General features: G+C 45.0%; 1 protein-coding gene across 1 annotated transcript in view; it reads right to left on the bottom strand.

Moving 5' to 3' along the window:
* Positions 1–12,539, bottom strand: part of LOC105552798 (contactin-associated protein-like 4) — a 193,941-nt gene extending 181,402 nt beyond the window's left edge. The window contains exons 1-2 of the mRNA XM_011998554.1: positions 12,437–12,539; positions 12,076–12,186 (exon numbers count right to left, since the gene is read on the bottom strand). Of these exons, the coding sequence (XP_011853944.1) occupies positions 12,076–12,186; positions 12,437–12,539 (214 nt within the window). The remainder of the gene's footprint in view (positions 1–12,075; positions 12,187–12,436) is intronic.
* Positions 12,540–13,087: the final 548 nt, after the last annotated feature.

The following is a 13,087-nucleotide window of genomic DNA, read 5'->3' as shown; positions in this document are numbered from 1 at the left end:
CCCAGGCTGGAGTGCAGTGGCCGGATCTCAGCTCACTGCAAGCTCCGCTTCCCGGGTTCACGCCATTCTCCTGCCTCAGCCTCCCGAGTAGCTGGTACTACAGGCGCCCACCACCTCGCCCGGCTAGTTTTTTGTATTTTTTTAGTAGAGACGGGGTTTCACCAGGTTTAGCCAGGATGGTCTGGATCTCCTGACCTTGTGATCCGCCCGTCTCCACCTCCCAAAGTGCTGGGATTACAGGCTTGAGCCACCGCGCCCGGCCCGTCTTTTTTTCTTTGGTTGCTTGTGCTTTTAATGTCATGTCTAAGAAGCCATTGCCTAAAGCAAAGCCATGAAGTTTCGTGGATATGTTCTGTTAAGAGTTGTATATTTTCATCTCTTACGTTTACGCCTGTGAGTTATTCTGAGTTACTTTCTGTGTCTGGGGTGCGTGAGTAACCAATCTCACTCTTTTGCATGTGGCTATCCAGTTATCCCATTCTTTCCACCACTGGACTTTCTTGGACCCCTTCTTGAAAAATCAATTTGCCGGAAAGGTGAGGAGTTATTCTGGACCGCACACTTGATTCCACTGATCTGCATGTTTGTTCCTATGACAATATGTGTCCTGATGACAGGAGCTTTTTTTTTTTTTTTTTTTTTTTTGAGACGGAGTGTCTCTCTGTCCCCCAGGATGGAGTGCAGTGGTGCGATCTGGGCTCACTGCAACCTCTGCCTCCTGGGTTCATGCCATTCTCCCACCTCAGCCTCGCGAGTAGCTGGGACTACAGGCGCCTGCCACCACGCCTGGATAATTTTGCTTTTGTATTTTTAGTTGAGATGGGGTTTCACCGTGTTAGCCAGAATGGTCTCGATTTCCTGACCTTGTGATCCACCCGCCTCAGCCTCCCAAAGTGCTGGGATTACAGAGATGACTGAAGCTTTGGAGTCACCTTTGGAACCAGCAAATGGGAGTCCTTGCAATGGCCCATTCGGGTGTTTGAGGGGTTCGTGTCCCTCAGATTCCTGTGTTGAGATCTTAACCCCTAACGTGGTGGTGCCAGGAGGTGGAATCTATGGAGGTGATGAGCTCAGGAGGGCAAAGCCCTAGGGACGGGATTAATGCCCTTTGAAAAGTGACACAGAGAGCTCCCTGCCTGCCTCTCCTCCAGGTGGGAATACGAGAAGAGGAGCCTGCAGCCTGGAAGGTCCTTGCCAGAGCCTGATCGTGTGGACACCCTGATCTCAGAGTTCCCACCTCCAGAATTGAGAGAAATAAGTTTCTGTCATTGATAAGCCACCAAGTCTATGGTACTCTGTTATAGAAGCCTAAACTAAGACAGTCCCCTGAATTTGTTCTTTCTCAGTGTTTTGTATTTTATTGAGGGTCATTTGCACTTTGAAATAAACTTTAGGATCCGCTTGTTAATTTGTGGAAAAAAAGGTCACTGGAATTTTGAAAGGGATTTCATTTCCTGTGGATTCATTTGGGGAAATAGCACCGTTTTAAAAAATGTCTTCTAATAAATGAATGATCTGTCTTTCCATTTATTTTTTCTTTAGTTCTTAACAATGTTTTGTTTTTCAGTATATAAAATTTGTGCCTCTTTTATAAAATGTATTCCAAGAGATTTTATGCTTTGTGAGCATAAAACAAAAATTTTTCTTAATTTTATTTTGAATTTTTATTTCTGAAGTACAGAAATCCAATTGATTTTTATGTTTTGCTCTTGTAACCTGAAAACTTGCTGAACTTGTATATTAGCTATAGTAGCTTTGTGTGTGTTTGTGAATCCTGAAGACTGTCTGCATACAAGATCATGTCATCTACAAATAGAGAAAATGTTACTTCTTCCTTTGTAATATTGATGCCTTCTTCCTAATGTTCTTGTCCAGTTTTCCTGGTGAGAACCTCTAGTACAGTGGTATCCAACCTTTTTGGCACCAGAGACCGGTTTTGTAAAAGACAATTTTTCCATGAACTGGAGGTGGAAGGAGTGGTTTTGGGATGGTTCAAGCACATTACATTTGTTGTGCACTTTATTGTTATTATATATTGTAATATATAATGAAAAAATTATACAACTCACCATAATGTGGACTCAGTAGGAGCCCTGAACTTGTTTTCCTGCAACTAGAGGGTCCCATCTGGGGGTGACGGGAGACAGTGACAGATCATCAGGCATTAGATTCTCATAAGGAATGCGCCATCTAGATCTCTGGCATGCACAGTTCATGATAGGGTTCCCACTCCTATGAGAATCTAATCCAGTCGCTGATCTGACAGGAGGTGGAGCTCGGGCAGTAATGGGAGCACTGAGGAGCAGCTATAAATACAGATGAAGCTTCACTCACTCACCAGCTGCTCACCTCCTGCTGTGTGCCCTGGGTCCCAACAGGCCATGGACCAGAACAGGGGTTGGGGACAGACCGCTGCTCTAGTACAATATCAAATAAGATTGGCGAGAGCAGGCAATCTTGTCTTGTGGTTGCTCTAAGGGGGAAGCTTCTGTCTTTCACCATTAAGTGTGATGTTAGCTGTTGGTTTTTGTAGATATCGTTAAAAAGTTATTGAAGTTTGAATCTGTTTCTAGTTGGTTCATTATCTATCATGAAAGAATGTGGGATTCTGTTAAATGCTTTTTGTGCATCTATTGATATTATGCATTTGTCATTTATTCTGTTAATACGATGCATTACATTGATTTACTTCTGGATATTAAACAAATCTTGCATTTCTGAGATAAGCCCTACTTAGTCATGGTGTGTAATTCCTTATGCATACTGCTGGATTCAGTGTTCTGATATTTAATCGAGAGTTTTCGCATCCATATTCTTAAGAGATATTCATTTGTAGTTTTCCTGTGAGGTCTTTGTATGACTTAAGTATTTCAGTAATATTGGCCTCATGCAATGCGTGGAGGAGTGTCCCTTCCTCTCTGTTATTTGGTAACAGTTTTGAAAGATTCGTGTGAGTTCATCTTTATATGTTTGGTAAATGTAGGCATGAAGCAGTCAGGTCCTGAGTTTTAGTTTGTGGGAATTTCATAATTACTATTTTAATCTCTTTTTTGTGATATGTTCAGATTTCCTTTTTTTCTTGAGTCACCTGTAGGTTTGTCAGTTTTTAAAACATTTTTAAATAACCGTTTGGTGTTTTATTTCCTTCTCTTTATATTATTTTCTAGTCTCTATATCATGAATTTACACACAACCCTATGATTTCATTCTTTTGTCTCTTTGGGTTAGTTCTTCTTTCTCTAGGTTCCTAGAGTGTTAGAGCATTGACTTAATATCCTTCTTATGTTTTAGACATATGCATTTAGAGCTATAAATTTCCCTCTTAGTAATGCTTTGACTACATTCGATAATTACATTCAATTTTTGTATGTTGTGATTTTTTCTTCATCTCAAAATTAGAAAACTAATTTACTTCCTGATTTTTTGTTGCTTAATTGATACATAGTGATTAATTCCCCGTATGTCCTTCTGCTGATGATGCCTAGTAATTCCACTGTAGTCACAGAAGACACTTGTGTGCTTTCATTACTTTTAACTTTAGTCAGGTTTCTTACATGTCAGTGTGTGATCTTCCTGGAGAATGTTTCATGTGCAGTTAAGAGTGTGTGTTCTGTCGTTGAAATGTGGAGTGTTCTAGAATGACCACTTAGATGCAGCTGGTTGATGGCACAGGTCAGTTCTGTGTCCTTGATGATTTTCTGTGTGGTTGTTCTAAAAACTGTTAGGAGAGGGGCCTCAAGTTCTAAGACTTATACTTTGAGATTCCTCTATTTGTCCCTTCACCTCTATTAGTTTCTGCTTCACATCTGTGCAGGTCTGGTATTTGGTGCACAATTAGCATACACAATTAGTATTGGTATATATTGTTTTGAGGTTAACATTTTAAACATCACTGTATAAAGTTCCTTTCTGTATTTGGTAATTTTACCTGCTCTTAAGTCTACTTTTTTTGATATCAATATAGCAACTCCTGCTTTCTTTTGATTAATGTTTGCATGACATTTCTTTTCCCATCCTTTTACTTTCAACCCGTATATGTCATGATATTTGAAGTAAGCATTTTGTAAATTGCATAAAATTGGGCCATGTTTTTAAATCTATTTTTCAAATATCTGTTTCTTAATTAGTGTGTTAGTCTCCTTACATTTTATGTCATTATTATTATGCTAGAGATTAAGTACAGCATTTTGTTTTTTTGTTTTCTGGTTCTTTTATTTTTTTTGCTCTGCTTTTCATTTCCTTGTTTTTTTCTACATTCTATGGCAAGAAGCAATTTTTAACATTGTCTTTTGGCTTATTTTTGTATATTTGTGTTTTTCTTTCATCTTTTTATAGTGATTGCTCTAGATATTACAATCTATATACATATAAATTATATATAAATAATAATACAGTATAGAATATATAAAATCACAGTCTAGCGACATCATCACATGACCAGTTTGATTACAATGTAGAAACCTTATCTCCTTCTCGGTTCTATATTGCCTTCCCAATATATAACAGAGCTGTCTTAGATATCATCCCAACAGATATTTAGAACCACATCAGAACCACTTTAACCATCAATGAGTATTTATTCATTTTTTTTAAGTTCATGTCAGATAAATAATGTGCTAACGTCACAAGGTTGGAGGGTGACACATCTCACACGTATGCATGAGTGTCCAATCGTCATGCTTATGAGCTAAAAATGATCGTATTTTTTTGCTGCTGTATTTTTCTTCCTTCAGGGTCATATTAGTTATCTAGGCTTCGTAACAAAGCACCAAACTGGATGGCTCAAAACAGGAGAAGTGCATTGTCTCTTAGATGTAGAAGCCAGAAGTCCAAAGTCAAGGTGTCAGGAAGACACATCTTCCCTGAAGCCCATAGGCGAGAATTCCTCCTGGCCCCCACCTGACTTTTGGTGTTGGGTATCGATCCCTGGCATGCCTTGGTGATGCCAATCTTAGCTTCTGTTGTCACCTGGTGTCCTCCCTGTCTGTCAGTTTCCAAATCACTTTCTTCTAACCATAGCAGCAATCATATGGGATTTAACACCCACTCTACTCAGTATGACCTTATTTCATCTGTGAAGACCCTATTTCCAAATAAGGTCACATTCACACATAGGAGGAGCTAGGGCTTTGTATCTGTCCATTCTCCAACTGCTATAAAGAAATACCTGGGACTGGGTAATTTATAAAGAAAAGAAGTTTAATTGCCTCTTGGTTCCACAGGCTATACAGGAAGCATGGCTGGGAGGCCTTGGGAAACTTACAATCGTGGCAGAGGTGAAAGGAAAGCAAGCATGTCTTCACATGGCCAACAGGAGAGAGAGCATGAAGGGGGAGGTGCCACACATGTCTAAACAGCCAGATCTCCTGAGAGCTCACTCACTATTGTGAGAAAAGCAAAAGGAAAGTCCCCCCGGGACCCAATCACCTCCATCTTGGGAAGGTGTCATCCTCCTCCAACATTGGGGATTAGAATTCGACATGAGATTTGGGGGGATGCACAGAGCCAAACCATATCAGACTTAAGCGTAGCTTCCTGAGGGGACATAATTCAGTCTGTAACAGTGATGTGCCAATAGCCCTTCTCATTCCCTTTTTGTTTAGAGAATTCTGGTAGTAGGTTTGTTGGTGGCAAAGCCTTTTCGCTTTTCTTCTTCTGAGAATGTCAACCTGGGTTGACAGTTCGTTTCTTTCAGCACTAAAAATGTTGTGCCACTTTGTTCTGATATTTGCAGCTTCCAATGACAAATCCACTCCCATGTCAATTATTGTTCCTCTGTGAGGAAGGTGTCATTTCTCTCTTGCTCCATTCAATCATGGCTTTTGTCTGTCCTGAGTTTTTATGCATTTTACTATGATGTGTCTTGTAGGAAGTTCTTTGGTCTAATCCTGTTGTGGGCGTTCACTTGGGTGTTAGAATCTGTGGATTTATGTCTTTGGGAACATGTGTAAAGTTTTCAGCCACAAAGTTTTCAACTACTTTGCGACCCCACCCTTTTCCTCTGCTCCTTTCAGGAATCTGATGCCACAAGTGTTAGATTTCCTTATTACAGCCCCACAGATCCCTGAGTCTCTGGTTATAGATTTTTTATTACATCCCCCCAAGATCCCTGAATCTCTTATTATAGATTTCCTGATTATGTTCCCCACAGATCCCTGAGTCTCTGGTTGTAGATTTCCTGATTATGTTCCCCACAGATCCCTGAGTCTCTGGTTGTAGATTTCCTGATTATGTTCCCCACAGATCCCTGAGTCTCTGGTTTTTGTTTTTGTCATCATGGTCATCCTATTTCCTGTCTCCTGTTCAGACTGATAAACTTCTATTTCTATTGTTCGATCTTCCAGTTCACTGATTCTTCTTCCTGCCCGTTCTGCTGTTGAAACCGCTAATGAGGTTTGTGTGTGTGTGTGTTTGGTTTGGTTTGGGATTTGTTTGTTTTTAATTTCAGCTATTTTATTTTTTGTTTCTATAATTTTATTTGGTCGTTATTTTATATCTTCCATTCCTTTACTGAACTGTTTTTATTTTTATTTGTTTCAAACATGTTTTAAATTGTTTATGGAAGAACTTTAAGATGGCTGCCCTGAGGTCTTTGTCAGATAATTCTTACAGTGCTGCCACTTCAGTATTGGCATTTACCGATTGCCATGTTTTACTCAGCTTTATATCCCTGGTTCTAGGTATTACAAGTAATTTATTATGAATATCCTTCTTATTTAAACCTCATTTAAACCGCTTATGTAACTGCCTTCCTGGGACACTAGAGGGAAAGGCATGTGCAGCTGATGCTGCCAGATGGAAGGGGATCCCCATGGTCCCTGCTCAGCCTCCCATGGTCCTGGGAGAGGCCACCCTGCATTCCTACTGCGACGGGAGGGGGGTCTTTCTCTTGTTGCTGATGCACATGAGTGCAGAGGGTCTCATGGATGCAGAATGCACTGTCATTCCAGCAACCACCTGTGCATTCCAAGGCCTGATTTTCCGCCCCCAAATTATCTCGCTTTTAGTAGTTCATGGGGACTGCCTGATTGACTACATCGTGTATGTTAAAAGACCAACACACATTTTATTTAAAGAGATACATTAAAATTCAAGCTATACCTAAACTCCACACACAGAAGCAGTGACTAAAGGATGGGAGTCAGCTGTGCCGCTGTAGCATTGCTGGAGTTATCACTGACACTGGCTGGCTGTTATATTCTTCTTTAGCTATGAAGTCTCTCGTGGGCCACTGAATTCCCTCTACCAGGGAAACTGAGCAAGTCTCTTTGCTGAGAGCGTGGTGGCTTCGAAGCCCACCAGAGCAGCATTCCGGGTGAGAGAGGACCTCAGAGCCTCTCTCCTCTCCCCTGGGGACAGTGAAGTGCCCTACACTGCTGTCGTCTGCCCTCTGTGACCCGGGCACAGCCACCCTCACATCCTGAACCCCTGCCCCGCCCTGGAGACACAGACACAGGAGCTGTCCACGGCGGTACCCCTCATCCTAGGTTTCACTCTTTGCAGTTTCAGCCCCCTGAGGTCAACAGCAACTTCATGAATAATATTTCACGAGTTTAAATCTCACCCTGCTCTAAGAAGCCTGGTGAAGTTGGCCTCAATGTGAATCACCCCTTCATCCAGTGTATTCAGCCGTCTGGGTGACCATTAGTCATGGACACTGCCTGCTGCTGAGGCCGGACCACCAACACTGTCAGAGCGTGTGGACCTGGGACTACCACAGAGGGAAGTGTCACGTGGCCCACGGCTGCAGAGAGCGTGAAGACCTGGGGCAGGACAAAGGGAAAGGTGCCACGTGGTCCACGGCTGCTGAGAGCATGAAGACGTGGGGCAGAACAGAGGGAAAGGTGCCACGTGGTCCACGGCTGCAGAGAGCGTGAAGACCCAGGGCAGGACAGAGGGAAAGGTGCCACGTGGTCCACGGCTGCTGAGAGCGTGAAGACGTGGGGCGGGACAGAGGGAAAGGTGGCACGTGGTCCACGGCTGCAGAGAGCGTGAAGACCTGGGGCGGGACAGAGGAAGTGTCACGTGGCCCACAGCTGCAGAGAGTGTGAGGACCCGGGACAGGACAGAAGGAAAAGTGCCACATGGCCCATGGCTGCAGAGGGCGTAGGGACCGGGGACCACCACAGAGGGAAACGGGTCGTGTGGCCCATGGCTCAGCGTGTGTGGTCACTCACCTCTCTCAGGAGATGGGCATGTGAGCGTCTCAAGAAGGGGCCTGCCATACAATGAGATATTTTCAGGGAGAGAGACCACGTTCACATAACTTGTATTACAATATTTTATTATAGTTCTATGTTATTATTAGTTTTGTTGTTAGTCTGTTATTCTGCCCGCTTTGTATTTAAACTTGATGGTAGATCTGTGCATACAAGCAGCAGCGTGTTCTGTGTTGGTGCCACCCAAGATTCCAGGCACCCCCTGGGGTCTTGGAGTGGATTCCGTCCACAGGGAAGATGCTGTGCTTGGAGCATTGCTGGCTTTCTGCCCGTTCCTTCTCTCACTGTGAGGTCCCAGCATGGCTGTGGAAACCTAATGTTTTTACGTGCTCCTGATGCTGAGTAATTTATGTTTTATTGGTGTCCTCGTTAGTGCCCAAATCACTCGTGCAGCCATCATTCACAGCCCAATCCCAACCCAATGAGACATGCGAAAACACCAGAATGCCCTGCGGCCTCTGATAACTCACTCTCAATTTGCAATTCTTTCTTGAGGGCTGCAGGCTATCAAGAGGGAGAAAAATAGAATAAAGCCCAATCAAAAACAATGAATTAACAAGTAAGAGATAATTAAAATGGGCTGGTTTAAACTTAATTAACATGCAAATAAAATTCATTGAGGTTGATATCTGGCTTCATTATGAGCTCTGGGAAAATAGAGACTTAAAATGATTTCTGTCGTGGCGGACCCTGATCCTCGAGCCACTCAGGCTGACGACCTCACCCTGCCAGCAATGAGCCCAGACGTATATCTGTTCCTAAATTTACACAGAAGCGCGGAGGATAAGCTTAGTGATTTCAGTATGTTATCCCCTTTCATTGCATAAGCTGTGAAAACTTTGAGAGTAATTGATTGAAGTATAGACTTTTCTAGTTTATTTCCAGAAAAAATATTGTGTGTCTCCTAAATGAGTACAATGATTAGGACTCATATAAGAATGAACACTGAATTTTCCTAAACTATTTCTCCTTTTGTTGTGTTTCAGTGGCACAAAAATATCCCTTTTCTTTGCTGTGACAGTGTGGATAAGCCAGTTGGCCAAAGAATGTGGCTGTAATCGCATCTTGCTTTGTGTTCAGGGATAAAGCTAATCCACTTAGAGACAGATATTAGAAATTCGGATGTAATTGGGCTCAAATAATATCATTTGAAGAAAAAGAAAGACTGCCAAATGAAGCATGCATGGAATAGCTCCTTTGAGTGCATTCTGAACAGAGAATGGCACCAGGTCGGCCCTGTGGCTGTGATCCTGTGGGGCGGGCTCAGGTGTGAAGGTGAGGTGGGCTGAGGTGTGAATGTAGGCCGGGCTCAGGTGTGAAGGCAGGGCAGGCTCAGGTGTGAAGGTGGGGTGAGCTCAGGTGTGAAGGCGGGGCTGCCAGGGCTGCCAGAGGGAGTGGTGAGAAAGCAACAGCAAGGGTGTGGGGGGTGGGGGAGGGTTGGGGAGCACTGCTGCAGGGCAAGGGGTCCTAGGTGTGGGGCTCACACTGGAGCTCAGCCTCCCTGGATGCTGTCATTTAAGGGGCCCAGTCCTGTGGGTGCAGCACCCCAGGAAGAAACGTCAGATGGGGCCCATGATGAGCTGAGGCTGGGACACCTGTGAGTGGAGGGGAAGCAGAGCCCCAGGAGAGCGGGAGTTCACGGAGGCCTCTGCTGGGGTCCCAGCCTGAGTCTACTCGTTGAGGTCCTGGCCCAAGTCTACCTGCTGGGGTCCTGGCCCAAGTCCAGGGAGGCCCCTGCTAATGTCCTGGCCTGAGTCCAGGGAGGCCCCTGCTGGGGTCCCAGGCCGAGTTTACCTGCTGGGGTCCCGACCTGAGCCTAGGGAGGCCCCTGCTGCTGTGTCAGCCCAAGTTCAGGGAGGCCCCTGTTTCTGCTTAGAATCTTTTGTGCAGGGGAAGCCGTGGGATCCCTGACTGCTTGTCCCATGAGGCAGTCACAGTGGGAGGCCAACCCCAGTGCACAGCCATGACCCGTGGCGAGATACTTCCCACAGGACTCCTGTTCCTACCTGGTATCCAACACAAATGCCAGAGACCTCTATGTTCACACAGCTCATGCCACCTCTTCACCAAAGATCCCTTATATAGTGAAATAATTTTTAAATTGTAATTTAAAATATAAAATGACAAGGTGTCATCACATGTGTGCACATCTGTGCAGTAATAAGCACTTTGGAAACATCATCATTTATCTACCAGTCTGCCTGTATTAAAATGTAAAATATCAAAACATTGAATACAAATTATGTATTTTTGTGTCACCCAGTGTTCACTGTAGTAAATGTGGTCCAGTGTTGAGCACCAGCTCCACACAGATGAGAAGGAAACAGGAGAGTGAGCGTGGAATGTGGCCCTAGAGTCCTCCCCACATGGCTTGAGGTTCCTCCCCACACAGCCCTGGGGTTGTCCCCATGTGGCCTTAGGGTCCTGGGGTCCCCTCTACATGGCCTGAGGGTCCTCCCCATGCAGCCCTAGGGTCCTTCCCCATGTGGCCTGAGATTCCTCCCCACACGGCACTGGGGTCCTCCCCACACGGCCTTAAGGTCCTGGGTCCTCCCCACTTGGCCCAGGTTGCACAGGCACCCACCATGTGAGCAGCACTGGGCCAGCTGGATCTCCCTGGAATCTGTGCACAGATGTTCTCTCGCACACTACATTGCAAGAATTGCAGCACTCTCGTCCCTGTCTCTGTATGTTTTATACCCCTTCCTTTCTCCAGAGCAACTTGGGGCTCAGTTTTGTGCATTTGTCTTTAAGCAGGGGCACACACCGCTCAGCACACTCCCAGAGAAGAAGCCTCGACTATGGCAATAAAATGAGCCCAGAGGGCCACAAACGCAGTTTCACATTTGCACTCTCGACAGCGAGAAGGGATTAATTTTGCTTTGCTTTTAATTGGCAAGCATTTTTTTAAGACCACTCTTCTAGCTCTCGGTGGGGGGCAGAGCACTAGCCCATGGAAGATGCCACATCTGCCCCCAGAAGCTAGGTTGGGGCTCTCTTGTGTGGCAACAAGGCATGAAAGCTGCCAGTCATCTGACCAGGACGCTATCCTGGTATCCAGGGGGAAGGAGGTATATCATCTGACCCAGACATGTTTAAATGGGAAAGACGAAGATAGAACCAGGGCTAGAGGGGTGGATGGAGAGGAAACTCCGTGGCCATTGCTGGTTTGAAGCTGGGGAAGGGACCATAAGCCAAGGAACAGGTGCCTCCAGGCATGGGAAGGAGGAAACAGATGCTTCCAGGTGCCTCCAGAAGGACCCAGCCCTGCCCACACCTTGACCTTAGTGCCGTGAGCCCCACTGCAGACTTTGACCCCTGGAACTGCAAGGGAATGAATCTCAGTTGTTTTAAACCCTCCGAGTTTCGTGGAATTGGCCCACAGCTGTGATGGAATTGACCACAGCTGTGATGGAAATGACGGCTTCCAGTTCTGTTCGACTTGAAGAATAACTCAATGCGGCTTGTGTACCCAAAAAATTGAATAGTTGTGATAGAAAATACGTTTTCCAAGATAAATAGAACCTGGTGTATGCCATTTCCTGTGCACATTTTCATATGGAACTGGGTATCCTCAATGCTTAGGCACATGCCACCTGTGCCCTGTCCTGCCAAGTCCCCTCCACAGACCAGTACAGAGAGAAACCTGCACTGCCAATCTTGATCTATGGATAGAACATTTACACGCTATGCATTTCTAACAGAAACATACCTGCAAACCTGTTTGAATAATACTCAGAATTTTATTTTCTGCACATTGAGTAATTTACTTATGACCCCTTAGCAAAAGCGATGCTGATTCTTGAAACTGTATGAGCTCCACCATGGATCAGTAAGAGATGGGAAGTGGACCTACCGTCTCTCCGGTTCAGTCTGGCGAAGCTGGGACTGTGGCTGCTGGACAGCTCAGAGGAGCTGCTGAAGGACGACGAGGGTAGGGTGGACACGAGGGGCTCCTCACAGTGATCTGCGGGGAAACACCACATCAGGTCAGCACCTCGTTATGGCACAGGCTCACGTGTGACACGCTCACACACGACATGCTCACACACGACAACACGCTCACACACGACACACTCATACATGATGCACTCATATGACACACTATAGCACACCCATACCGGACATGCTCACACATGACATGCTCACACGACACGGTAACATGACACACACATGCCATGCTCATACATGACAAACTCATTCTAGCACGCACTCACATGTAATACGCTTATCAACCCCATAGATGACATGGGCCTTCATGGGGAAGATGAGCTGGGGTTGGAAAGGGAGGCCTGCCCCCCGGCGCTCCCACTGAGCCATGGAGGAACTCTAAGTTGTAGATGACAGAAGAAAGGAAAGGAAGGTTCAAGACACGGAAGGGTGATGGAAACGTCCATCACTTAAAGAAGAACTAATAATAAAGTCAAATTATTAGAAACAAAAAGATTTCATGAAGAAATGGGCTCGATAATGAACATTCCAATATTGACCACATCCCTAGACCCTAAACGGTTAAAAATATAATTTAAAATAATCACGTACAGCCACAGTGAAAACGTAGAGTCCACAAGAACACGGCTCTCAGGATGCTGTAGTCTCCCCATTACCTGAGGTTTCTCCTTCCCAGGTTGGTTACCTGTGGTCAACCTTGCCCCGCAAACAGCTCAGTACAGTACAGGGAGAGATTCTGAGAAAAAGGGAGACCACGTTCACTTAAATTTTACTACAGTATGTAGTTAAAATTGTTCTGTTTTATTATCTGTTTGTGATCTCTCGCTGTGCCTAATCTATACGTAAACATTGCTGTCAGTGTGTGTGCAGGAAAAGTTGGAGCCTAGTGGGGGGTTGGTGCTAGTCACCGCCTCAGG

This window comes from Mandrillus leucophaeus, unplaced genomic scaffold, assembly GCF_000951045.1.
Source record: "Mandrillus leucophaeus isolate KB7577 unplaced genomic scaffold, Mleu.le_1.0 Scaffold575, whole genome shotgun sequence".
Taxonomy (NCBI): domain Eukaryota; kingdom Metazoa; phylum Chordata; class Mammalia; order Primates; family Cercopithecidae; genus Mandrillus; species Mandrillus leucophaeus.
This window is presented reverse-complemented; position numbering and strand designations above follow the sequence as displayed.